Source organism: Gossypium hirsutum, chromosome D13, assembly GCF_007990345.1.
Source record: "Gossypium hirsutum isolate 1008001.06 chromosome D13, Gossypium_hirsutum_v2.1, whole genome shotgun sequence".
NCBI classification, from domain to species: Eukaryota; Viridiplantae; Streptophyta; class Magnoliopsida; order Malvales; family Malvaceae; genus Gossypium; species Gossypium hirsutum.
The window spans coordinates 46,440,586-46,468,012 of record NC_053449.1 but is presented as its reverse complement, the minus strand read 5'-3'; the positions used below and the strand labels follow the sequence as shown (position 1 = coordinate 46,468,012).

Below are 27,427 nucleotides of genomic sequence, written 5' to 3'. Positions count from 1 at the left end.
ATTTTGAACAAAAAATGATTAATCTATTGCAGCTATAACTTGAACAAACATTTAGTTACAAGTTAGCTCTCAAGTTATTTCAGGTTTTGCTACAATGAATACACAACCTAGGGAGCTATTCAGTCTGTTTGCCCTTGGCGAAAATATTGATATACAAAATTATAGCAAAAAAATAATCAGTATGAATAAGGCTGCACGATTCCAAATAATGGTGCTTCTTCCACTATGAAGCTTAGCATAGGATTCCTCTATGTCCCTTTGACTAAATTTCCTTTTATGCTTCAAAAACCTGTCACAAAACTCAACAAAAGCCGTCTCAAAACTCACACTTAGGAGAAGAATGGCCGCTACTTGCTTTTAATCTTCAATATCTTGAACCCACGTCAAATCTGCATCCAAAGAGTTACAGAGATCTCAGTATGAGATATATATATATATGCATGTCATTTAAAAGATTTGAAGATTTGTCAACTCAATTCACTTTCTTCTAGGAAGAACATAGAACTAAGAGCTTTCAACAGTGAAATAAAAGAATAATAAGCCCAAATAAAATCAACACAATCACAAGAATTACATAATATATCAGATTTAGTATGCATGCATCAAGCATGTGCCCGGAAATAGAACTGGTGGATTACGAGGATCATGGCTCCCATGGCTTTTACAAGTTTATTGTTTAACCACCAAGGTTTTCTTCATTTTTCTTATCAGCCCTTTACTCATGTTTATCAGAAGTAAGGTCAACAGACAAGAACTGCAGGAATAAATGTTCCCACTCAAATATGAAGACTCGATGAAATTTACAAAATCACAAAGATTAAACAACATCCTCGACTTTGTCCTTTTGCCGTCTGCATGCATGTTCTGAATGCAGAGATAAAGCAAAGGGCACCAGGATTATGATGCCCCCAGGTTTTTCGAGTCTGCAATTTATCTTTAATTTTCTTATTAACTCTTGTTTCACGGCCACAACAGCTTTATAAAAAAAATTCAATTAGCATTTAAGCTCTTCAATGTCTACTGGAAGAAACCCCTTGCAATCAAAACATATTATTCATATCAATTCTCACTTTTAACATTTACTTCTCTAGTTGCCTGCATGATCATTTCTTTGCTTAGTACTAGACCATCAAATACAATACAATGGTTTCTATGCAAATAATTTTAAACTAAGTTAATTGTTTTTAGAAGTAGAAAATTTAATTCTTAAAGAGAAACCATCTCCCTTAACTCCAAATGTTGACACTAGCCCTTTCTGCATGAGTGAAGGTGTACTTTATAGAAGAGTGTTTGTACTGCAAGCAAATGCTCACAAGTGTATGACAAAGGTGAATGATTGAGAAAGAACCTTGGAGTACAGTTTCAACTGCTGCATTCGGAACAAGAAGACCAACAATTCGCCGGTTATCTGCAGTGGTTTCTAGCCGTACAACACGAAGTCGCCTATGGCTGAGACGGGCCTGAAAAGATAACAATAAGTTTTAGTTCTTGGAAAGTAATTAACAAAATAAAATCACAAAATTGAACATCAGAAAACTTGAGTCTTCCACAAGATCTTAAAAATTTTACTATTTTAAATAAGGCATATAATTTAAACAAAAGAAAATCTCTAGTTATCAAACTAAACCGTGAAGCAAAATTAGTTAGACAACAGAGAATGCAGATCTCAATTCTCAAACAAGTATATGGATGGCCAGATAACTGACAAGACTCAAGACATATATCAAATAAATATCGAAAATCCTCAATCCTAACACTAAATTTCTTGAGTGCTCTTTCCTAAATTACAATAATATAATATCCCCAAACGACATTGCCTCCTACAACTGATTGATTCTAAAACCATGACATTCTTTATGAGCTCTATCTTTTGAACTGTGGGCAGCAGATTTTGCAGATAAAAGTACACATGGCTTGCCCCACACAACAAATAGCTGCACGAAGTGATTTCTAGGAATGAACAAAGAAAGAAAAAGCAAAATTGTAATTTTGGTAAATGGCAGTTATTCAACGACTGATTTACTAAAATACAAATACTGCATCTATCTTAAAAGATACCAAATTCATGTATTTATTATTCAAAATGTTTTCAGAACAAAGCACACAAAATTCAGATTGGAAAAGAAAATTCTTCATTATGCAACTTCCAAGGAATTAATTACTAAGAGCAGACCACACATAAAGTTACCTGCTTAGAAAGGGCTTTCTCAATTGTGCCCCAAACCGGAAGAATGAGGCCACCCAAAACATTAACTTCCTGGATTCTTCTGCCGACAGTACAGAAATTGCCAAGCTTACAATTGGGGCCATGCATGCACTGCACACAAATGAAACAACAATCCATGGGAAGGTCATGTTCAGCAAATTTGGGTTTATCAAAATAACTAAAAAAAAATACAGACCTGTTGATAAAGATGAACCAGTTTTACAATGGCGAGAAACCTTTTACACTAAACTATTTTGATTAATCAGACTACAGTGAATTTATAATATAAAAGTCATGTCAACTGGTCTTTAAAATGTTATCAATTGAAAAACTATTATTTTCATTATTCAGAAAAACTTGTTTTTTTTTTTCATGTTCTAAGAGTCTAAAAGACCAAGTTTACAACAATTGAGAAACCTTTTACACTATATTATTTCATCAAACGGATTATGCTGAATTTATACCAGTCATGTTTGAAAGATTATCAATTGATTTTCATTTTTATTTTTTTGTTATTTATAAAAAATTAGAAGTTTTGCATCATATCAAAATAAAATATTTTAAGACAGTGAAATTTGATATTTTCTAAATACCCGTAAGCTATAAACCAACTTAGGTGCTTATACCCTAACCATCCTAGCTAAAATCCTTAGGCTGATTATTATTGAAATAGATTATCAAGTGCCATTAACTGAAGATTTTCCTAATCACTGCATCTCTAGATAACCAAGGAATTTTCTTTATATAATAGATTTTATCCAAGAAAAGGAGGATATTGATATTAGTTATTCTAAGAGAAAGATTTCAGTACTTTGGATACAACAGAGACCAATAAATATAAACACTCAACATTCCAAAAAAGAGACCATCTAGGAAGCTTTGACATGAACCCACAACACAGGTAAAAGGATATGACATGATATTTCTATAATTTTGGACTTTGCGATGAAGAAGTAGAAACAAAGAATCTTTTTTATATTTATTTTATAATTAATATAATACAAACATTGATAACTTCCATATCAATTTTTTCACAGAACTTTCTAATTATTAAATTTCTTTTCCCCAAATTCTGTAGTGTAAAAAATCGGAGGTAAAATGCCCAATCCAAATAAAGCCAAAATTATCTCAATCCATATTCAGAAGCCTGCAATGCATGTGATCTAAAACGTGCCAGTGCTTATAAATCTTTATATCAGCCAGAGAATAAATTTAAAAAGCTAAAACATAAAAGGACAAAGTTTCAAAGAGGAACTTCTATGAAGTTGAAACTGATTTAATATGTTTTTGAGTTTAAAATATTGATTTTAATGATGGATTGTTCGGTTTGCACTCATTGTGGTTCCTCCCATTTTCGCCCAAAATTGTAGATTCCACATTTGGAAGACCAAATGTGGAACCTCCAGCCTTATCCCTTCCACGCTGGAGATCAATTGACCTATTTTTTGCAGGATCCATGCATATCATGTATGTACTCTGCTGTGTCAGGCACAAAATCTGACACCGGTATGATGAGGTAAATGGCAAATCAATGCTTCATAGCAGACCATTTAATAGCAATTGTTTCTTGTTCTTATTTTAATTATAATAGCATTTAAACATACCTGTTTGGATGAAACTTCATATTCATCTTCCCACCCGCGACGAGCTTTCTCTAGCAATGAGATTCTTCTGTATTTGTTCTTCAGTTCTGCCAAAGTCATTTCCCTGGAAAGTTGAAGTGGTTAAGTAAACAGATTCTAATACAAGTTCAATCTGAGACTCGGTTACAATTTAGCTTTAAAGTAATACCTTACTGACTCTCCAACGGCTGGACGGACTATCTTAAACATTCCAGAAGCGGAACTGAAATAGATTTTAGTGCGAAAAAGTTATTTGTAACTGAAGTGGAAAGTTCAATCAATGTTTCCAACAAAATACAGTTAAAACAACTGTAATAATTATACTATTTTAAAGACCTGCACATAATTCCTATGACTTGTGTTATTAATAATTCTAACTCATGCTACACGATCAAGTCTTGCAAGAAGGAAAAAGAATACCTCTCAAATGCTAGAACAAAATGACGTCTTCCTAACCATTCCCTTTTAGACTCATAGAATCCATCATTGGCTGAACCAAGTCCATCCTTCTTCTTCTCGTCGAGCATGGTACTTGCAGACTACCACACAATTAAATCACAGAGCTATGAGCATTAAACTTGTCCTAATAAAACAAACCAGTCACAAAGCCAAGTGCATAAAAGAAAGAAATACCTCCCATGTGATTCCACGATCCAATGTGAAAGTAAACAGCACAGTTGATGCCCCAGACATTTGATCAACGTGGACAGTCTGTTGGAAGGCAATAGTTAGCTTAATCTAACTACACAAAGTAAATCACTAAATCTGGCAAGAATTAACCTTTGGGTTTCCTTGTAATTCAATTATGTTAGCTTTCATGTCAACAATTCCAGAATCAAGATTTCCTTCAATTCTTGCATTCTGAATCAGGACATCCAAGATACTGATGAACAACTCGAATAGCCTGCATTTCAATTGCATGTAGTCAGCATACTAAATGCAACCTAACAACAACAAAGAATGTGTTTTAGCCAACAAGATACCTATTCTGAATATCAGGTGGCAGTCCTAATAGACGATTTAGGAAACGACCAACGTCATGCATGTCTGAATCAACTATTCGGCCAGAGAATTTTCCGTTATCCTTCCCATTACCTATAGCAAATAAATGGTAATAAAACAAATAAATAGGCCATTAGAAGTCAATGATTAATGGTCTATTTTCTAGAGATCAACAGAAAATGACATAAATGATTAAAAAATGTTTTACTCATTTGAATTGCAATAAGATTGTTACCAAGAACCGTATCCCTAACAATTCCAACAGAAACAAGGGCAGCTTTTGCCTTTGTGATAAAATCTTGAATTGTTTCTGGTTTTTCCGATGAACATCCAGGAGGCACAACAGGCAGATTATCCTGGAAACCACAAATAAAGTTATTTCCCCCATCATTTTTCTTTGTACATGTAGTTCTACTGAAAAAACATTACAAGAACCTGCTCCATAATCCCTCTATACATCACCATCAATGCCTTTTTACCATAAGAACTATCATAGTTGTAAGCACTCAATGTAGGACCCGCCCTGCAAATTATCAGTCATATTATAAGAAAAAAAATCAAAGAAACCGTAATTATAAAAGTTAACCAGCCATTCATATAGATGTTTAGGTTATAGAACGATTAAGGCGTCTAATAGCATAAATTTGAGCAGAAAGAACTTTAAAAAAATTCAAGTTGATAAACCACCGAAAATGAAAACTTCTGATGGTTTAATATTTCCAATGTGTTTGGTAACTTATTTTTAAAACAACTTAAATGTAAATTTTCAATGAGAATGTGTTTAAAATCTTTAGCTAAAATGCTATAAAATAAATTCAATCATGCTTATTAGGGAAACTTGTCATCTTAATTACATTAACCTTTGCGTTCTTTCCTTTTTTCTTTTTCTTTTTTTTACATTCTACATTTGATTTATATAAAAGATCAACAAAGGAAAATATTTATTTTCAGTAGAATACCAAACAATTTTTTAATAACGTTTTTTTTTTCCAAAACTAAAGATTAAATACTTGATTCTATTTTATCAAACACCACTAAAGTTAAATTCCTCCTGAAAATTTAAACACAGTCGAATTTCCAAAAGTTCCTTGATTATGTGAAATGCGATTTGAATACTGAAGTGAATGAACTTAGAATGTCAATTTATTCAAATATTAGTTTTTAACTGATGTATGGGGGAAGCCAAACCAGTAACCATATATGTCCATGGCTTAACCCTAGGTTTGGATAAATAATTATAAAGGAAAGGAAAAGAAAGGAGGATTAAAGAAAGGATATTATGCATGTTTATTTTGTTTAGATAGCTAAAATTACTAAAGTAATATTTACAATCTTTGTTTGGTTCAACTATGGAAAGTAAAGGAAATGATTGATTCTAATTTTTTTTCCAATTATGTCCTTTTGTAAAATAACTTACGTAAAAAATTGATATGATAAAAAAGTAATTTACATCTTAAAAGTAACCTCACTTTTCTTTCCCTAACTTTCCCCCCCAATCTGGGGTAGTTAAAAACTAAGTAACCCAAGGGAAAGCAAGGGAAATACAACTCCCTTGCTAAAATTGAAGAAACTATCCAAACAAAGCTAAGGATGTTACTTTCCTTTCCTTTCCCTATTTTTAATGCAATCCAAACATAGTGTAAGTTCTTTTGATGAAAAATGTCTCTGAGAACATATTTGCAAAAACAAAATTGAACTAACCTGCGATCTCCCTGTGTCAAGGCTCCAAGAGATTCTAACCTCTTGGCAACAATCGATGCAAACCGCCGTTCACCACCAAGATTGGTAAAAAGTAGCCTGCAAAGCAAATCTAGTCAAATAATAAATTGCCAAAACATACATGTATAGTCCCCATTATGAACTTTGCAACCAACTGCATTTTTGTACTAAAATATGCCTTTTGACTAGTCAAGTTTGACAGCACTTTTAATATTTGTGTTACTCAATGCATGAGAAAAGAAAGACTGCCATCAAAGAATAATCCAACAGATCAATTCAACTCCTACTGATTTCCTGTAGGCATACAAAAATTCCACTCATATAACTTCACTAAATTGCAGACTAAACAATACCAACTATAGTCAATGAAGTCCTACCCAGCAATATGAACGTAGGTAAACTATCATTTTCACAGTATATTTGAGATCATAAATTTACATTACCAGTGATCCACATTCTAATATAAACATTTTTCCTTCCAACCCTCAATTCCTTGTTTTTAAGTCCTTAATACATATCATGCAAACCCTTATATTTATGCATTCATTAAACCTTCTAAAGCCACTTTGTCCATCTTCCTAACCATGACCCTTAAAATAATCCATGACCATTCATCTTTTAAACATCTACATTCCAATCATGCTAAAAAGCCAATTTCTTGACATCATTTCACATGCCACCATAATGATGTGATTCTAGAATGCACAGAAAAGCCATTAAGAAAAGATAATACCGAGAGCAACCTCTGATTTACAAATTAAAAGATGAAAAAGTTGACATACAATGCAAAATTCAAGACAAACAAGTTGATGCTATAATAGCCTACTTTTCACATTCGACAGATCAATAAGCCCACCTGTATTCAGGTGCAGAAGCTTGATTGGAGCGATGAGTTCTTCCAAACTGTTGAATTGCTCGGTCAGCACTCCAAGGAAGTTCCAATGTTAAATGAACCCTTCTTTTCTGCAGAAATATATCACTTAGCGGCAATGGGAAAGGAGACTAAACCAAATGTTACATGACATTTCTTAAAGTTCACTCGAGTCTATAGTTCATCTCTCAGAAATGAAGTGCATTACAGTATGAAAAACTGGTAAGATTATTTGTACAAGCAATACCTGATTCAGTGCTCTTCTATCTGCCTGCAATGATACACCAGCTGATCCAGCTTCAGATATGATGGCAGCCAACTTTTTACCATCCATAAAGAGCTGCTTCTCATGCATATTGACCATTTCCATTGTCACTTCCTTCCTAAAAATAGGTGGGAGAATGACACCTTAGGTAACCTTCAGTATAAGGTCAACTAAAGCTGAGAGAAATAATTACTAAACTCACGTGTTCCGTGCCTGGTAAGTCACACCTTTCCCACTTGAAGCCCTTACAAGCATGCCGCGCCTCCCTGTCATTTCCGCAACCTCATCAGGACCTCCAAGCTGCAAACTCATTGAACACATAGTTAAAAAGGAGAAAAATATAAGGAAAACATAGATACAATAGTTTATTGGTGACAAATTATCTCCAATGAACAGATATCATGGACCCAAAGCAGACAACCAGGATAAGCAATATAACATGCTAAAGCGACAACTGAGACTAAAACTTCTCTCCTGCTTCCTTGTTTAATTTCTTTTATTTTCAAGTGTGAATGATTTACCACAGGCTAAGCTTGTCGAAGAAGGATCTTCCCTCCCTCATCTATTATTTGGAGCAAAGGGATTTAGTTGAAGCCATAGTTTGGTTCAAAACACAGAGAAGAACAAAGATGGGTCAATCAGCTTACTGTTCATTTTTGACCTTTTTCTTAAAGATATTAATTTCTCTTAAAGATATGAGTCAAATGAGTAGAAATTAAGAATGCATTGGAACATAAAAAAAATGAACATGCACCTTGTGTCAGCATAGTAGTAGAAATTAATATGATATTATAGTTGACAAATTACAGCGCATTCATCTAGTCTTCTCTCAACAGGATGTTTTGGTCAGAACCCTAACTGACAAATCATCCAAATTCAAATGAATTTCCACCATTTCTTTTTTCAGGAAAAAAAATTTCCACTATGAAAAGAAGGGGGGAAGAAGGAGACTAATCTCTAACAAATTAAAAAGGTCTGCAATAAGACTCCTATGTACATTGCATTGAAGAGACCAAAATCAAACAAAACTTCAGAAATTTGGTAAAACTAGGACTTCTTGGCCATATATTTCTCAGCCTTTAGTCAATTTTCTTTAAATGTATCACAATACTTTAAGTTGCAATATCAAAATATTTAAACAGGTTGTTCAGGAGATAACTACACAGGTTGTTCAGGAGATAACTACAAATAAATAGCATTCATTCACTAAATCCTTGGGAAAGAAAAACAAGTATGCAATCTTAATGTCTAGCATTATCCGCTGACCTGCATGGCTGTTACATGAACCCCCAATAATTTCTAGATAGGAAATTACTTTATAGGAGACTCCCTTGAACTTGTAATCACTCATAACTGTTCTCTATTGGGGTCCATAGAAACTGTCAATTTGCAGGTCTAGGTAACTTGACTTTTTGAGTAAATGCCACTCCAGCATTGTACCAAAGAGACATGATAAATGTTACACTGCAGTAAAAGTCCCTTATCGAATTAACCATTTTCCATGAACAAAAACATGTCATGAAAGTTACAGAATGCACTGTAGTGGAAGTCCCTAATCAAATTAACCATCCTCCAAGAATTAGAACATATCATGAAATTTTACGAGCATCTAAAGGTCACAACAATTTATGTAACATGGGTAAAGGCTGACTCAGGTAAAAAATTGTTTCAGAAAGCCTCCAGAACATTAAACTAACTGATTAAGCAGAACAAAACCATTCTTTGAAAAGAGAAAGTACAGGTAGAAAATAAATTTCAAAGTATTTTGCAAGCAAAGCAGGCTATGCCTTGGCCTTGAATCTCACATAGTCAATGACAAGCAAAAGAATTCAAAAGGCAAAAGATCACCCAAAACATACAAATTATTAGCAATCTTAAACACCATTGTAGACTTTTGAGAAGAGAACAAGAACTGTGACCAACCTGATCAATAATGTCATCCAAGGGATTGTTTGGAAGATCCAAAGAGCGAATTATATCCAAAATTTTTGATTTGCGCTGCAACGCTTGTTCATACCTGAGCCAAAGTTTATAGGAAATTTGTTAATTCATCTTCAAATAAAATGAAAACAACACAATAACCCTAATCCACACTACTTTGAGAATATCATGAGGAGAATGGAAGAACGTATTTACGAAAGAAACAACATGCAAACTACAAAAACCTCTTTAAAAGTTCCTCTATATATGCACGCCTTGCTTGCATGTATTCATCTGTTTTCTCCTTGCAGGAATAACATGACCACTTCTCAGGGACTAAATCTGTAATAGGTGGAACTAAACAAGCAGGATGCACAAGTTTCCCACAACAGGAACATTGGAGCAATTTCTTCCTCTCCTGGATTAATGATAGCATAGCAGATGTAAAGAATTGCAGATAGTCAATGCATAATCAAGAAAAAAACAAATTACCTCTTCACTACTGCATATCTCACAAATCTGAAACTCATCATCAGATTCAGTAGACTCATGCCCAGAATCAGCTGCATTGATGAAGCAGAGACTTAGCTATGAAAACACCTAATTAGCAGTTTTTTTTATATCATTGAGTACAAAAATTAGAATATAAGATGAACAGAGTAACAATTTCAGCACTAATCACCATGCAAGAAAAGAAATCAAAATTACAAATCACATTATAATTTCAAAAAAGGTGCGTTTCAAATTATGCTATAAAAAACAGTAAATGACCTGTACTGTGAGTGTAACTAGAAATGGAATTGAAACTAATTATTAAAAACAGGTATAAAAGGAAATATAAATATAAATGGGTAAATCCTCTCCTTCACTTTTTCTTTTCTCCTTCAGACTAGCAGAGGTGTTTGTCATTTAAGACATAATGTCCCTAAATTGCAGATTCAATACAATTGAGCTTATCCTGGTGTAGAAAAACTTACTATCAGATTCTTCATCACTTTCACCATCACTAGCAGGTTTCCATTTTGCAACTTTCCTAACTCTTCCTTTTAGTGAAACACCAGGCGTTGCAGAGTGCCGCTTTCGTTGAAGTTCCTTTACACTTTCATCTCCTAATAGAAGATCAGCAAATTACCAATAATCCAATCAGCACCGAGTGTGAAACAAGCCAGCCTAGAAACACAGATGCATCAAACCTTGGAGAGGTTCGGGCTTTTCAGGTAATGGATAGTTTTCGTCTACAAATTTCAGCAACAATTCTCGGGGTCCCGAAACAAAATCATCAAGTTCAAGACCCTATTTCATGAAAAGAGAAAAGATGAATAATTAAAGAGTGCTTAACAAAAAGAAAAACAAATAAAAACATACATCACTAGATAGAAAATAAGCAGAAGACATACATATTTGGTCACGGCTTCCTCAGTCCGTGCCTCCCCAGTACTCTGAAGGCCTATAACCACACACTTATCTTCCTTTAGTGCTTGCTTAGCAAGCCTCACCGTAGCAGGCACCTTAGCTGACATACACATGTGTCTAAAAAAGCGCTACAACACCAAATAGGGAACAGTTGCAACTATATGAAAAAATATACATATATGATAGGTTGCGATTGACAAAGAATACGAAAACAATTAGCTTGCCATGCACAAAAACCCAGAAAATTCTCATACCTGATGGCTTGACCAATACATTCTCCATAATTGACTGGGGTTAGGCTTCTCATTACTATGAAAAGCACTTGCTGACAGCAATTCAACTCGAAGCTCTGCCCAAAGCTCTGCTGCTTTTTTATACATTGCCTAGGGAAAAAATATATGATCAGAAACTAAGAAGACCATCAGTCATCTTTTTGCCCAAGTGAGCAAGACGAGGAAGAATTTGAATGCTGTCAGCCCATTCCCACCCACTTGTTGTCAGATGCTAAAAGAAAATTAAAGATAAAAAATCTAGTAGCAAATAGATGGGAGATTATAATTGATAACAGTAGCAGCTTTACGACAAACATTTCACAACAATACTAGCTCAAAAAGCAGCAAAACAGAAGAAAATAGAAAATATTCAGAACAACATATAAAATGAGAACCACAGTTCTGATGTTGCTCATAAACACCATTAGTCCTTTTCCATCAATATTCATGATGTGCCCTTATGTGAATCTTTTCAAAGAACAAAATTATGACATTGGATTTTCAAAACTACATCAAGCAAGTTGAATCAAGTACAATAATGTTTTTCAAAAAGAAAATTTTGACAAGGTACAACATATTTTAAGAGGGGAAAAACTGAAAGAAGGATCATACATAGAATTGTATATATAGTGAACATCCGGAGAAAATTAGATAAATGAAAAGAGAGAATTACCTTCAAAGGTTAGAAGTAACATAATTGAGAACGGAGAGATAGGTTTGCAAGAAAAGAATCCAGTTTAAAGAAAGGTTATGACTGGAAAGGAACCGGATTTTTTTTTTTTTATATATTCTACATATGTTCAACTTGAAGGAAAATATCAAAAAGCTGTTCTTTATGCACACTCTTTGAGTGAATCTAACATCCTAGGTGGCCATCTTGCAGAAATGGATGTTAACAGAGTTGAAATTCTTTCAGTGTGGATCTATCTGGTTTTCTTGTGGGGCCTTTGCTTCATTTCTTTTAATTTCAAATCTATATGTCATTTTATGTCTTGTATTGTCAACCTCTTCACGGCTTTCATTTGGATTAATAAACATATTTTGCCCACTAGTTAATTGTTTTAAGAAATTTGACTATACAATGAGTGGTTTGTGGCCAAAAGGGCATAATGCTCCATGCATGCAGTTTACTACTTTGGTCATAGGAACTCCATGTCACATTCTAACTTATAGCAAAACATTCACATAAGTACCATATAATAAGTACTAATGGTTGAAAACAAATGCTGTTATTATTTGTCCTTGATTGCAAAAACGTCAAAAGCAGAGCCCGATCTGAGAAATTTGTAGAGACTAAATGCACATTATAGCTTATCACAGAGATTCCCAGAAAATTTCAATGTAATATACACTATAGTCATATATAAAAGGATATTGATTTAACTATATCTGGCATACTCATTTGGAAAGAGGTGGTATAATTCAAAAAACAATTTCATTAGGAAGCATATGAAATAAACTTACATACCTCCATTTCAGCTTCTAACGGTGCTTCAATAACCTCGAACTCTGCTCCCTTATAACTCAGGGTACGACATACATACATTCCCCTGAAATTTGGAAGAAGATTGTGTAAGAAACAAAGAATTTATCCAGTAACTACTTTACAGTGACATTCTAACCATTTTACCTTGCTTTCATGTCCATTGCAACAAGTTCCAATGCCCCAACACCTCCTTTCTCTAAAGCAACTGTGAAAATATTCATTTTACAGAAAGTTTCAGCCAAAATTCTAACTAGTGGGAAACAATTTAAGAAGGACATAACCAAAAGAGACTAGATCTCAAGCAGGCACATATGATGTGAAAAGTCATAAACTGAGATTGGAGAAAACTAGATATTTACAATTATTAAGGAATACATCTCAGTATTGACTTGTGATTTGATTGCAGCTTATTAATAACAATGCCAAAACCTTATTTCTACATATAAATAAGCTAGTATTTTCATAGTATAGGCTTCTTTGAAGGTTACATGGAGTAAAAATGACTTTAAATTGCAGAAGGCAATTTTTTTCTTCTTTCATAAATAAATTGAGATAACTTTGCCAAAAAAAAAGGTGCCTAAAATAATCTCAATTTTAGAACGCAAAACAGAAATAATATACACAGTCATTAATGCAATCGTTAAAAGAATTTGAAAATTAAGGATAAAAACATAAAATTTTAATTTGACAGGGAATTCAGAAATAGGGAAAAAAATGTGTGATGGTACATATTCAAAATAATACTTGCGAACCCAACAGAGGAAAAGAGAAAGGGCAGAGATTGGAAATCCAATTAATCATATGCAAAAACAAGGACAAAAGCAAAATACATAGAGAGTCGGAAAAATTTATCGATATTGTTGCACCATGCTAATAGAATTGTAGTAAAGCAACTAGCATAACAATTTCTTTTTTCATTATTTGTCTAATTGCAAGGTTAGATATGGTATTTATTAAGTGATTTCTAGTGCTTAAAATTCAATGTTCAGCAATGTTACATGGACTCTTGACTTTAACATCATGTATAATGTACCTGTGGAAAAGACTCTTGAGCACTTCAATATCATACAGCTGTGACATTGATCAACAAAATTAAGGGTGAAAACCAGAAACCCCCCTCTCAAGAACCCTAAAAGACACTAACCACCTGGTTGGTTCTAAATGTTCACTTTTCCCTCCTGACTTTTTTTTTATATTCACTAAAATGCCCCCTTCTCACTAACCCACTGAAGAAAAAAACCAAGTCATATAATATTAAGAATGAAAATGACAAACAATAATTTAGAAACATCAACTTAGTCTAAATATGTTCATGATATCTTTTGCCATATATTTTTACACTTTCATCTTCCAGTCAAAGTCACACCTATCCACTTCAGCTATTTAAATCTGCTCTTGCATTGCATTTTTCAAACTTTCCCAGGGAAAATAAAATACTAGATAGCAATTCTAGAATAATGAATTCAAGTAAAAAACAAATCCGATTAGAGAAACAAAAAATCTAAAACCTGAAAAAGACAACTAGGGAAAATGAGAGATGTTGCTGTAGATTTAGCACTTAGTAGGAGACACTTAAAAGGGAATTTTAAAAAATTATGGAGAGAGAGAGAGAGAAGCTAATGTGTACTGAAAGAATGAAAAGAGAAGACGGGGAATTTGAAAAAGAATATAGCTAAACAAAATTAATAAAATGTCAATCTTAAGAACAAGAATTCAATGGTGCACAAATTCACATTTTCCAACAACAAACATGCTTTTAAAAAAACTTTAATTTGCACTAAAAACAAATTTCAATGCAGTAATAAGCAAAATTTTTCAAAATATTAATGAATTAGTTTTCTGGCTGTAAATAAAGAAAACCCCTTCTTAACAAGTATATATGGAATAAAACATCTAAACTTTTTCTTGTTTCACATCTTTGTTTTCAGCAGCAAAGAAAGAATCAGCTACATACATTCATAACCAATTTCTATCTATGGACAACAAATGCAAAACCAAGATGAAAGAACAGCAATAGAAAAAACATAACATTTTAGACAACAAAACCACCTATAAAAGTAAGGATTTGAAGACCACCATTCATACAAAATTCTAAGAGCCAATGGTACAACATCTAAAAGTTTCTAACCAATATAAGACAATTTTCACCGCCGGACAATCCTGTAAATGGTTGATGAATCATCATGCTTCCTCACACAGAAAATAATGCCAAAGCTACATGGAAGGTCCCATCAAGAACCATAGTCATTCCATATGCCAAGCTAAAGTCATTATTATTACTTGAAATACCTTTGATCAAATTTCTTGGTGTATCTACTGCACTCAGCAATCAATTTGCAATTATGAAAGACAAACTAAAATCAATTCAGACATAATAAAAAAACACAGGGATAATTGATTCAAATATAAAGAATCAATTTACCAAGTCCAAAGACACAGTAGCACAAGTATCATCAGGCATTTGCATAGCTCAGTTAAAAATCCATAATTTCTCTTGCTTAATGATGCTACTTGATATTGGATAATATCATTGGCAGGTGGTGAGTAGAGTTTCCAACCGAAAGGATTTGATGTGCTAAGGTTCAGTAGTTTAATATTTGACATGCCCTCAAGGAGGTTTAAAATCAACATATTCACTTAAAATGTAAAGAATCATGAATATCTACTTCTGATTTTGTTTTTTTTTTTTTGGGGGGGGGGGGAGGGGTTATAAGTATTTTGAAAACTACAGATGAAATATCATGAAAACAGAATAAGAGATAAATTAATTCCCAGTCAACAGATAACCTAAATGTAATGTGAGCAAAAAACAATCTAGTTATCACTGTACTTTCTTCCTCACCATAACCCTTAATTTTATTCTTATTTTCCCCTTGCTGACAAACCATAACATTAATTAATTGTACTAATTTTCTTGGTTGTACAAAATATTTGACTGGAATATGACAAGGTATAAAAAAAATGGAATATGGAACGAAGAAAACTGTCACTAGAGGGCATAAGATTAAACCTAAAAAACTCTGGAAATCAGGGAAACTTGTTCCAGCTCCCCAAAGACCAAGCCTGATCATATACCCCATATTGCGTGGTTCAGATGCCCCAGTTGCAGAGCAATAAATAACCCGTGCTTCAGGAAGTCGAGCCTGTAATTTTAGCAAATGCAAAGCACCAGTTAAGGAATTTCTAGGAAGACAATTTTCCATTATTGGAAGCTCATGCATATGCGTATGGTCCAGCATGAGGGTATATGAACACTTTTTCCAAGGCAATCATATTAGTTAGAAAGTATATCTTTAAGACTTCTTCATGGCTGATTATAGAGCCAGATGTTAAATATTTTAAGAGCTAGAGATATCCTACATAACAAGGTTCAAAAGCTTTAGCTAATATGGAACTCCACATCACAATCATATTCCAACGATATTCACAACGTCCTTTCTAGTTGTTTATTCCTCATAATGATCATCCAATATTAAACTAATTGCTCTTAGTTAAAAAAATTAAGCATCCAACATAAACTACTTGGATAAATGTAAAGAATCTAAACTTGAAAATAAAGCTATATAACACATCTTAATTAGATAACACCACTTACCACATCCCTCTTTGTGCAAACCCAATATGAACTAAAACAAACAGGCCTACCATGTCGCCAATGATTATGGGCTTCAATCTTACAAGCAATTAATAATATAAACAAAAATTCAATACCATGTTAACCTAAAACTAACCTTTGATAATGCAAGCTAGAGACATAATGTCAGTATAAGGTCACAACTAACTCTAAACTTAATCGAGACAAGACACACCACTAAGCAACAAGCATCACTTTTCAATTCCCTCCCCATATTTTACATATTTTCGTTTTCTATGTTTAAAATAGTGGAACTACAATCTGAAAATTTGTTTCTCCTACCCAATCAAAAAATACAAAATATTATAATATAGTCAGGCATAACTTTGAATATTTCCAAAAGTCTATCCATTAGTAGTATTAAATAAATATGCCAAAAGCAACCTGTATATTTTTCTTTATGACACTCAGTTCTAAAAATATGGAGCACAAACTTCTCTTGTAGTTGTTTTTATAGGTATTTCAATACCAATGATCGCCTCCAAGCTTACCTATGAGCTTTTTGGCTAAGCTTTCCAAACATAAGAGGATAACAAAGGAAAGAAAGCATTGGTCGAGAAAAGCATGTCAGTTGAGGGACTAAGTTACCTACCATTATTTTATATTTTACGGGTTTGACCATACAAGTGTAATATTTTCATATTATTACACTATTTTAGATTATATAGGCTATTGTATATTGATCAGTATTTTACTTATTTTCCAAGCATTAAGATTTTAAGGTTATATTAGGTATTTTTTGTTTTAGAAGGGTTTGGGGTTTAATTAAAAATAATTATGTTATTTTAAGTAGATAGCTTTCGGATGATGGATATTTGAGACTTTGGGATGGGATCATCATTTTCTCCATCTATTGATTCCTTCTAGTTTTCTCCCCACATTTCATCTATTCACCTAAACTGCTATCTATCTACAATTTTCACTTCAAACTTCTATTTATTGCTTTCTCCTTGTTCTAAATTAAAGACCTGAAGATGCCATGATTTTCCTTCCAAAATGCTCAGGTTTTTCCGTACTCTAGGTCAAGTGTTCCCCAATCAACGGAGAATGACAATGGAAAAACATTGTTTAGGGATTTGTTACCTAGAACTTTATTTTAAAATTTACAGGCTCAATTATATTCATTAAATATATTGAGGCTATTCTAGATCATTTGCAGAATAAGTATTATAATTTTAACGCAGCTGTTAATACACCAGTTTAAAATAACCCACTTTGGTTTCAAAAAAATTAATACACCTGTTAATACTGAATATCATCAATTGATTTCAAAAAAGTGTTTATCTGTATTTTTTTTTTCAATATATAAAATTTTATATCTTGCTTTTGGTAATTATAGAATATGAGATAATTTTTTTATTATACAAAAGTTGACACAGACATTGTTTTATTTATTATTGATTCCACTGTTTTATGGGATAATTTTTTTATTAATAAATAGTTATTCAGGTCGCAGGTCAATTTGAGATCAAATTTATCTTGTCTAAGTCTAATCCGAGCTAGTTAGGGTCTATCGAACTTAGTGATAGCCCCACCCTTGGATAGATCTAATTAAAGTTGATGATAGTGTTATAAATTTTGCTAAGTTTGATTTATTGAGCTTTTTTATTAATGGAAAATATTATATTTCATAGGTTAATTATTTGTCCAACACCTTAACCGAACAAAGTAAAATGAGTGTATACATAGCTTTCAATTTATCTACCAAATATTAGACTATTTATTCCTTTATGTTATTAGAACTCATTTTAATACATGTGTATTAAACAACATCTTACATACGTTATTACACAAGCAACCAAACAAGACACTGATGTCATCTTACAGTACTTATTATTCTACTTTCACCAAGTATTATGGGCTTTAGGTTATATTTAGTGCTTTGCATGTATCAAGCATTTAGATTTAGTTTTAGATAGTTTAGTTTCAATTAGCTTTTGAATGATGAATATTTGAGATTTGAGATGTTGAGAATCATGATTTTCTCCCAGAACTGATTCTTCTGGGTTTTCTCACCCAACTCTTATGCTTCTCCCCTCATTTCCTATATTTACCCTAATTGTTTTTGTCTATCTCTGATTACCTCTAAATTTTAATTTGCCATCTCTTTCTTCTACTTGTTCTAAGTAAGAAATGTTCCTCGAGCCTACTTAAATTCTACTAACATGTGAAAGAACCATAATAAAAAATCAATAATAATGTACAATGAATGGAGTAGTAAACAACCCCCCCCCAAAAAAAATAAAAAATAAAAAAAAGCACTAACCTGAATTTCTAGAACTGCTTCACCTGTGCGAGTTGGCTGACTTCCAGCTTCTGGCACCAAGTTTTTGGCTTTGTGGCACTACAATGAAGCCATTGACCCTTAGCAATAAAAATAGAAAAATATATTGAAACCGCAGAACACTATCTCATGATGAAATCGACAAAAGAAAAAATTATAGAAGAAACTACCGAAGCAACAAGGGAGAATTCATAACAGTTCCAAAGGAAATAGTGTACCTCATCAAATATGATAAGTCCATCAAATCCTGATCCACACCACTGCACAAGCTGCTGCAGACGAGAACGACCTTTCTCAGAAGATGCAATGAGACTACTATATGTCAAAAATACAACTCCCTGATTGATCCCAACAGACTTCGAATCAAGCTTTGAATAAGGCAACTTGTTCAAAGCATGAACTGCATAAAGAAACAAATATTTACACATCTCACATAAGGCAAATCCAACCCGTGTAACCACACCGCTAAACTTTTTCTTTTTTATTCAACAACCAAATTTTGAACCAAAACATTGATTTAGGTAGATATTGCTGAATATATTGTGCACACACAGTACTATCACTCTTTCCTGATATAAGAATGACATAGCCTCTCCTGATGATGAATGTGCTAACAAACTCAATTCATGCAGCCCTAAGTTACAAACTACCTAATGCAATTTAACCAAAAGAACTTTCAACCAGTAAGCAGACAGCCAGAAGGAGGAATACTCATAAACAGATGCTTGATGAAAGAAGGAAAACTTGATTTATAAAAGATAAAAAAAATAACCCTCTGAGACTACAATAACTTCATATAACTATGCTGATAGGTTGAGAAAGAGACAGAGTTGAGCTAAGTACCCCACATAGGGTTAAATCTCAGAACTTATCATTTACATCTATAGCATTGATCTTGAGTAAGGATAAGCTATAATGAATTTTAAGTAGTAAACATTTGATGAAAAATAGAAAAACAAAAAAGCAGATAATTTTAGTTTCATGAGTCCTACATAATCACTTTTGTGTAGCTACACACATGTTCTAGATCTTCCCACCAGATAAACCACAACATTTAAATAACTTGATCATTAAAATGGTGTTTTTGTAAAATATATACCCTTTTACAACTCATTTGCTAGGATCATGATTACCCCCATTTATCGTAAGTTTTGCAAATCAAAATGATAAATAAGAAGTTATTAGAATAAAACTACAAAAAAAAAAAAAAAGATATTTTACTGAAGCAGCAAGCATACACACAGGAGTATAACAATATAACAAAAAAAAAACAAAACTAGGTAAATATTCAAAATTCCGAAGGAAACAAATATACAGATAACAAAAAGAAAGCATTTCTATCTGTTCAACCCATTCATTAAATCCCTTCACTCCATATTTATGTCATAAGCAGTAGTGCAACAATTTAATGGGCACTCAAACCTGTTAAAGGATATATTCAAGAGAGCAATTGTAACATATATTAGCTTCTAATATTTCTTCACTTTAGGTATTTACCTTCAATGCATGCTGCTCCAACATCATCCAAGTCTCTTCTTGCATCAAACTTCAAGTCAGAACCAACAGAAATCCATCTGTATAAGATCATCATAGTGAAGACAAGGAAAAAATGTGTTGTGGAACATGAGATAAATTACAATACAACCAGAATGCAGTAAAAACTATGGTGAAAGCAGTCAGCATGACTACACATGTTGCAAACTAAAACTTACATAGCTTTCCTCCTTGCATGATGCCAATTCTCCCATATTAACCCTGCAATTGTTCGACCTTTACCAACACCAGCTCCATCTCCAACAAAGAATCCTGCCCTAGCACCACTTGGTAGGTGCTGCAGGTGTCTCTGTCAAGGATATCAAAAACTAGGTTACAACAGAAGAATATATTTACAATTGTTAACCATATTTCTGTCATAGAAGAGACCTGACAAGCATAGACCAATGTCTCAATCTGCAAGCATGACAAGGTCTTTGAATTTTCCAAATCATCCTTGATTCTTAGATCATAAGTAGGCTCAGGTGGCTGCACTGCAGATAAGGAAGATGTCTCCACAATAGGATCTGGATGAGGAGGGCCAATAGATAGTTTTGGAGGGCGCTGCCACATCAAATTCATATGAGTTAACAATTCCAAAGGCTTCAAATGAAAAGTCACGAAAAAAAGAAAGAAATGGAAAGATGGTAAAAGAAAACTTGTGTAGTCCTCTATAATGAATCTCACATAGTCAGTAAAAGTTTCTCCCACTGGCCCACCTTCATCTTCTTCTCTCTCCACTTCAATTGCTACCTGAAAAGTTTTAAAATCATATAGAAAATTGAAGCACGGGAATAAGGACAGGGATATCCTCATAAGTGCAGCACATACTGAAAGAAGAACCACTAGAAGGGGAATGTACTACCGTTTCCTTTTAGTCTGAAGGAAAGGGGTGGTAAAAGTGGTTGGTATATCCATATCTAACAACTAAAGGAAATTTTTTGGGCATGGATGCACCAATCCCACAATGAAGACCAACTAAAAGCTGGTATCTTGGCACTTAAAAAGGCATAGTAATTCATTATGGTATCCAATTCCTTCAAAACTGTTCCCTTCAATCAGTTAATTTTTCCTGAAATATTTCAGAGTTCTTTTTCTCTCATGAAGGAGCTTTCTTCCTAGGTTACACTTTCTATAATATTATTTTGTCTTACTAAATACAGATGCCCTCAATATGCTCAGCAGGCAAATTTGTTGCACTTGCAATCTTATGGAAGCAAACAAATACAAAAGAGTGAGTAACATCATCTATTCTTATCTTCAGTGACTCCCAAGATACACCTACATGCTACAAGTAGAATGTCAATACCATTATTTCTAGCATGCATTTGGTTGACATGAAACAGCTCAAGCTTATAAATTGACATCAATGCAACGATTAGAACCTAAAAGAACTATGTACAACAATTTGTTCAAGACACGTCACTTGTATATGGAAAGAATTTTTGGTTTTTATATTTCAGGCAATAAATTTAAATTGTCACTGAATATCCTAAGATTACAAGACTGTGGTCCTAATGGAAAAAAATTATTTAATTGTCTAAACTAAAAATTCAGCCAATGAAATGGCTCACAAACAAGGGGCGTGTTTCATGCAAACTTCAATAACTAGGTCATGTTTTCACATTTCTAATTACAATTAACATCACTTGTAGCAAAAGTATCAGCATAGTTATTGTTAGCTGGAAAACTTACAATAGCATGAAAAATAACACGGTAAAGTTAGAATTGGACAACATATATAACTGTAAGCACATAACCACGCACAGAGAGAAAAAAAATAGCAGTGGAAAAAAAAAATCAAACAACTAAACTAACAAACACCATTAGTACAGTCATATTACGGTTCTGTCTTTTTTTCTGTTTGATTTCGCTTCCTAAAAATATTTCTAAAAAGCACACGCAAATACTAAAAAGAAAAATCACAAAGAAATTAAAAACAAAGAAATGACTAACTTGCTATACTATAAAATAATTGCTCTAAATAAAAGTACGATCATTTAGTTCAAAACAGAATATCACAATTCACATTTTTAAATATTCAAAAGTGACATTCATTTTGCATTGAAAAACACTTTCTGATTTCTATTTCCAGAAGCTAAAAGCAAGAAGCAAAAGTAGCAATCAAACTCAACCTAGCTTAAACGATTCAATAAGCAACAGTGAACAATCATATTAAGACAATTTTTTGAAATGAAAAAAAAAACCTCGTTGACTTCCTCAGGAGGAAGAGGTGGACGGGGCTGCGGAGGAGGAAAGAGTTGTTTCATCTTGTTCAAATCGACAGCCAAATCGACTCCACACTGAGGGCAAGAAAACCTAGCCAGGCCATAAGGGACGTTGAGGATAGCCTTGCAATTAGCGCAGGGTAGTTGGATCTTGGTCGGATCGATTCCATGTGCGGGCACCGATGACTGGTTAGGCGGTGGATTATTAATGCGAGCCCTAGTCATAAGCTCCGGCGGCAGCATTTGGGGCAGCTGGCAAGTGGGACAAACGAATTCGGTGACGCCAGGGCCCACAGAGAGGATCATTCGACATCCGGCGCAGCGCACTTGGACACCAGGTGCGGCTGGCCCAGCGGCGGGGGCTGGGGGTGGTTGTTGAGCGAGAGGCAGAGGAGGGATTGACGGTTGGGGCATGATCAAAAAGGTGTTTGAAAATTGTTGATGGAAGGATTGAGTAATTGAGAGTTTGGGTTTCTGAGAGAGAAAATTGAAATTAGGGCGCCAACAGCCAACAGCAGCCGAAGAGCCCAGCCACTTTACTCTAAACAACGAACCCGACTAGGGATTGGAGTTTTTGGGAATTTTCTTCTGTTTTTAAATAATTACTTCTTTTTATTTAATTTCACTTAAAATGTTCTACTTCAAAGCCTCCCTTCCTCGTCTCGTCTCGTCTCTTCGTTTGCCTATTGCTCGCCTTGCCTTCCAACTTTATTTGTTATATACACCAAACATGATCATGGCGCACGGCATACACTTTGTTTAATGCATGCTGGGGAGAAGTCGGTAAAGCCAATTAAGAATTAGTTAGTTTTGCTGTTAAAAAAGGTTTTTTAGGATGTACTTGAATATGTTTAAGGTATTTCATAGATTTTATGCATTTAACTTTTAGATATTATATTTTTAATTCTTATAATTAGTGCAAAATAATTTTTATTTGAATTGTTAAATATAATTAAAATATATTAATTTATTGAACCATTCAAATATTATAATTAAAATATTCAAATCATAATTAAAGTATTTTAACATATTCAATATCTATAGTATTATTTAAATCACTAACGAACTTTGTGTCATTGGGCAACCATTCATTAATTTTGTAAAAGAAATTACGAAAATAACTTCTCATCTATAAATTAATTATATTATCACAATGGTACTTTTGCCTTTTTATGCTTTTAATTAAACAATAAACAATTACATATGATGATATTTAAACACATGTCACCAACATTCATTAAATCTTCTTTTTACCGCTTCAGTCAAAATTTTATTTTGATATTTTTTAATTTTATTACATAAATTATTTTACTCATATAGTTTGTATATATTGATAATGTCATTTAATAAAAAAATTTATAACTGTTATTAAAGCATTTGAAATAAAAAAATTAATATATATTATAAATTAAACTTTTAACAATTTAATTTTTTTTCTTTAACAACCAATAAATTGATCATAACAATTTGTATATAATATATAATTAATAAAAATATAATATATTAGATTATATCATAAAAAATATATTATTTATAAAATTTTATATAAGAAATATAAAAATACTTGTTATATAACTAATTAAATTTTATTGTTTACAATACTAGTTTTTTTTTCTTTTCTAATGAAAACATGATAATTTAAATATAAAATCATTTAATATAACAATTGAATTTTTTATTTATTATAAAATTCATTTAATAGAAGTCTTTTAATAAAATCGGGTTTCTTTTTGATAAGTCAAAACAAATTTTTTTTACTAACTAATTTTTTTAACCAATTATTTTAGTAAAATTAAAACTTATATTTATAATTATGATAAATCTTATAACTAATAAAAAATTACTTAAAATGACAAAGTTAGTAACATAATGAACAACAAAGGTTATATTGGTTAGTTCAAAAATTTCTCCAAACTCGTGATTTTATATTATATTAGTTTTTAATATTTCATGTGTTATACGTGAGTATACGCATTTATGTTTTTTTACTATTTATTAAAATATTTTTATTTCATATAATTAACATATGTAACCATTATTAAAAATGATAAAATTATATAATATTAATAAAAAAATAATTTTAAATAATAAATAAGTAATTTTACAATATTAAAAATATATATCTATATGATGTTTAAAAGATGGAGATACTACAAATAGAGGTGATTATGGGCTGGGCCGGGCCATAACAAAATTTCAAGTCTATTTGATAGGCTCAGGCTTGGATCGAAAAATTGGACTAAAATTTTGCCCAAGCTTGGTCTAGATAAAAAAGTTAAAACCCGAGCCCGGCCTGGCCTACCCGTGTTAATTTTTTTATATCATTTTATATATATAAATAAATTTAAAAAATATAATACATCAAATACGCTAAAAACATAAAAATAAATGTTTCCCAACAAATTGTAAATAAATTTAAAAAAGTCTTTAATACTTAAATATCAGTGCAACTTAACAAACAAATGCCTCTGAAATAGTAGAAAATTAAAAATAAAACAAGAGTTATACAATTTCCAAATAATAACAATAAAATAGTAACAATATGGTAGTGAAACTATAGCAAAATAGTGGAAAAATAATAGCAAAACAGTAGCAATTTTTTTTTCAAATTTGGGCCGAGCCCAAGCAAAAAAAGACTTACTCGAGGCTCGACCCATTTTCCTATTTTGTCTAAACCCATTTTTCGAGCTTATATTTTTGCCTAAATCCTCCCGCTTTTTAGAAAGACCTTCAGGCCAAGCATGATCAAATCTAACTGCAGATATATATATTTTTATTATTCCATCTTTATTTTTTTTATCACTACAAAATCAATGTAAATAAATTAATGATATTAACAATGTATTAAATAATAATTTTATTTTCAGTTATAAAATAAATTATTCATATGTGCTTTTCTCATTGTAACACCTCTTTATACTCTGCATTTTTCGTGTATACATCATTTTTGTGTTTTTGTGTTTTTGTCATCTAATAACAGAATTATTTTAGTTTAAATAAAAAATAATTTAAAACAATAAGATTCTACTTACTGATTAAATTGAATAATTTAAATTATAATGAAAATGAAACTTTTTATTAGTTTGAATAAAGGTAAGTGTACAATTTTATCTTGAAAATTTACATAAATATCCTAAAAATTAAATTTCAAAACATAAAAAGTATTTTAAGAATTGATATTAGAATTTGATTTAACTCATATGTGTATAATGATAATATATAAAAAGAATAATGACTTTCATGTATTAAAATTGTCAAGTTAACTATTAATTTTAATATGTAATTTTAAAACACTAATTTTTTTATTTTGAATATTAAAAACTATTTTTAACATGTTATATTTTATTCTTTTTTAATTTCAACCTAAATAAAAATGACATTAATTAAAAATTAAATTCAAATGGTATAAAATATAATTAAATTAATTTGTTCAAAATCAACTTATCTAATTGGGATTGTCACATCCCATTGCCATATTTGTTGTCAGAGTAACTAATATTAAATTACATTCGATTTAAAACCATTAAAGATTCAAATATATAACACATATGTATAAAATGGTACATAATCATTTTCGGGTCTCATACAAGCTTACGAAAACTCTTTTGCTAACCCGAGATCAAAATAGGACCAAACTATAAATATTTCAAAACTCTGGGTTGATGTCGCGACATTGGGGGTTCCTCGTCGCGACACAACTCTCTGACTTAGGCTCGTCGTGACTTCAAGTACACATCGTCGCGATGTGAATCCTGAGTTGTTCCTCTTCGCGACGTTGGGGTTACATCGTCGTGATGTGACATATTGTTTCTACAAAAATCAACCTGGTGCAAGTTTGGGTGACTTGGAATCATACACAACTATTTCCATACAGCCAATTTAACAACATACCAATTGCAACCAAGCCAAAATACATAACAGCCCGTTTTCAATGGTATCAAAAATGGTGATTTTGAAACCCCATTTTTCGATGATCGAGTTAGTAAATATTCTTTATTAATATTTATTAGTCTATTATATAGTTATATTAAATTTTGTTCTGTTAATTTTGTTGATTGAATGGTTAATTAGGGTACAAGGATTAAATTGTAAAAACCAAAAAAGCCAATCGTTATTGATTTTAATTAGTTAGAAGGGTTTAAAGGGTAAATGTTTAAGGATTTAAAAAGAAATTATGCCATAATCTATTATAGTGGACGGTTAGTATATGGTTTTAAATGAAAATTTATGTTAATTATAATTTTAGATTATAATTAAAAATTGTTAAAACATAAAAAGAACTAAGTGGCCACTATCTTCATCCTTTTATTTTCTTCTCCACCGTCCCCTACGTTTAATGAAACCAGTGTTGAAGCTTAAGATTTGACCAAGCTTTTGTTCTTGCATGTAAGTATAATTTAAGTCCATTTTTCGTAAATTTTTTGTTTTTGAAATCATTGTAACTTAATCTAGCTAGCCCAGGGACTATTTTGTAAAATTTTTAAAGTTTTGAAATGTTTCCATGGATGATTTTTGAAGCTATTGGTGTTAAATAGTTTGATTGAAAGCTTAAATGTGATAAAGGACTAATTTGTAAAGTAAATTTTGTTAATTTTGAGAATAAGGACTAAAATGTAAATATTTCAATTTTGATATATGATTTCTATAATTATTTTTTATAGAGGGTTAAAGAAGGATGTAATTGAAAACAAATTAAAAAATGGAGCTTAAATGTGAAAGATATGATAGTTTCGGTTTTAGGGACTAAATTGAATAAAATGTAAAACTTTAGGGAAATTGTATAAATTAAAATTTAGTTGTCATATACATTGAATAATATTATTTAGGTAATTTATACTGATAATTTAAAATGAATTATTGTATAGATCAAAAATTGAATCGACCGATAGATAATAGGGGAAAAGAGAAAATTACAGATTAGTCCCTGATAGTTCTGCTATTGTTGTTTGTACCTAGTAAGTTCATGGGATAT

General features: G+C 32.0%; 1 protein-coding gene across 2 annotated transcripts; it reads right to left on the bottom strand.

The window, feature by feature from the left end:
• Position 1: 1 nt before the first annotated feature.
• LOC107919805 (protein FORGETTER 1) lies at positions 2-23,142 on the bottom strand. Of its 2 annotated transcripts, none has more exons than XM_016849172.2 (32): positions 22,435-23,142; positions 20,915-20,980; positions 20,618-20,791; positions 20,407-20,537; positions 20,192-20,268; positions 18,913-19,094; positions 18,677-18,754; positions 15,787-15,919; positions 12,921-12,981; positions 12,759-12,840; positions 11,273-11,401; positions 11,003-11,146; positions 10,799-10,898; positions 10,583-10,714; positions 10,098-10,168; positions 9,851-10,023; positions 9,609-9,702; positions 7,888-7,985; positions 7,668-7,803; positions 7,406-7,512; positions 6,532-6,627; positions 5,266-5,353; positions 5,066-5,186; positions 4,812-4,923; positions 4,609-4,732; positions 4,462-4,539; positions 4,249-4,367; positions 3,998-4,051; positions 3,811-3,913; positions 2,189-2,317; positions 1,349-1,460; positions 2-389 (listed from the first exon to the last, which is right to left on the bottom strand). In XM_016849172.2, the coding sequence occupies exons 1-32, from the start codon at positions 22,867-22,869 to the stop codon at positions 358-360; spliced, it is 3,771 nt and encodes a 1,256-aa protein (XP_016704661.1). In that variant the 5' UTR covers positions 22,870-23,142; the 3' UTR covers positions 2-357. The 2 variants fall into 2 exon arrangements, with proteins under 2 accessions (XP_016704661.1, XP_040964889.1); XM_041108955.1 differs by having other exon boundaries at positions 5,039-5,186; positions 22,435-23,134.
• Positions 23,143-27,427: the final 4,285 nt, after the last annotated feature.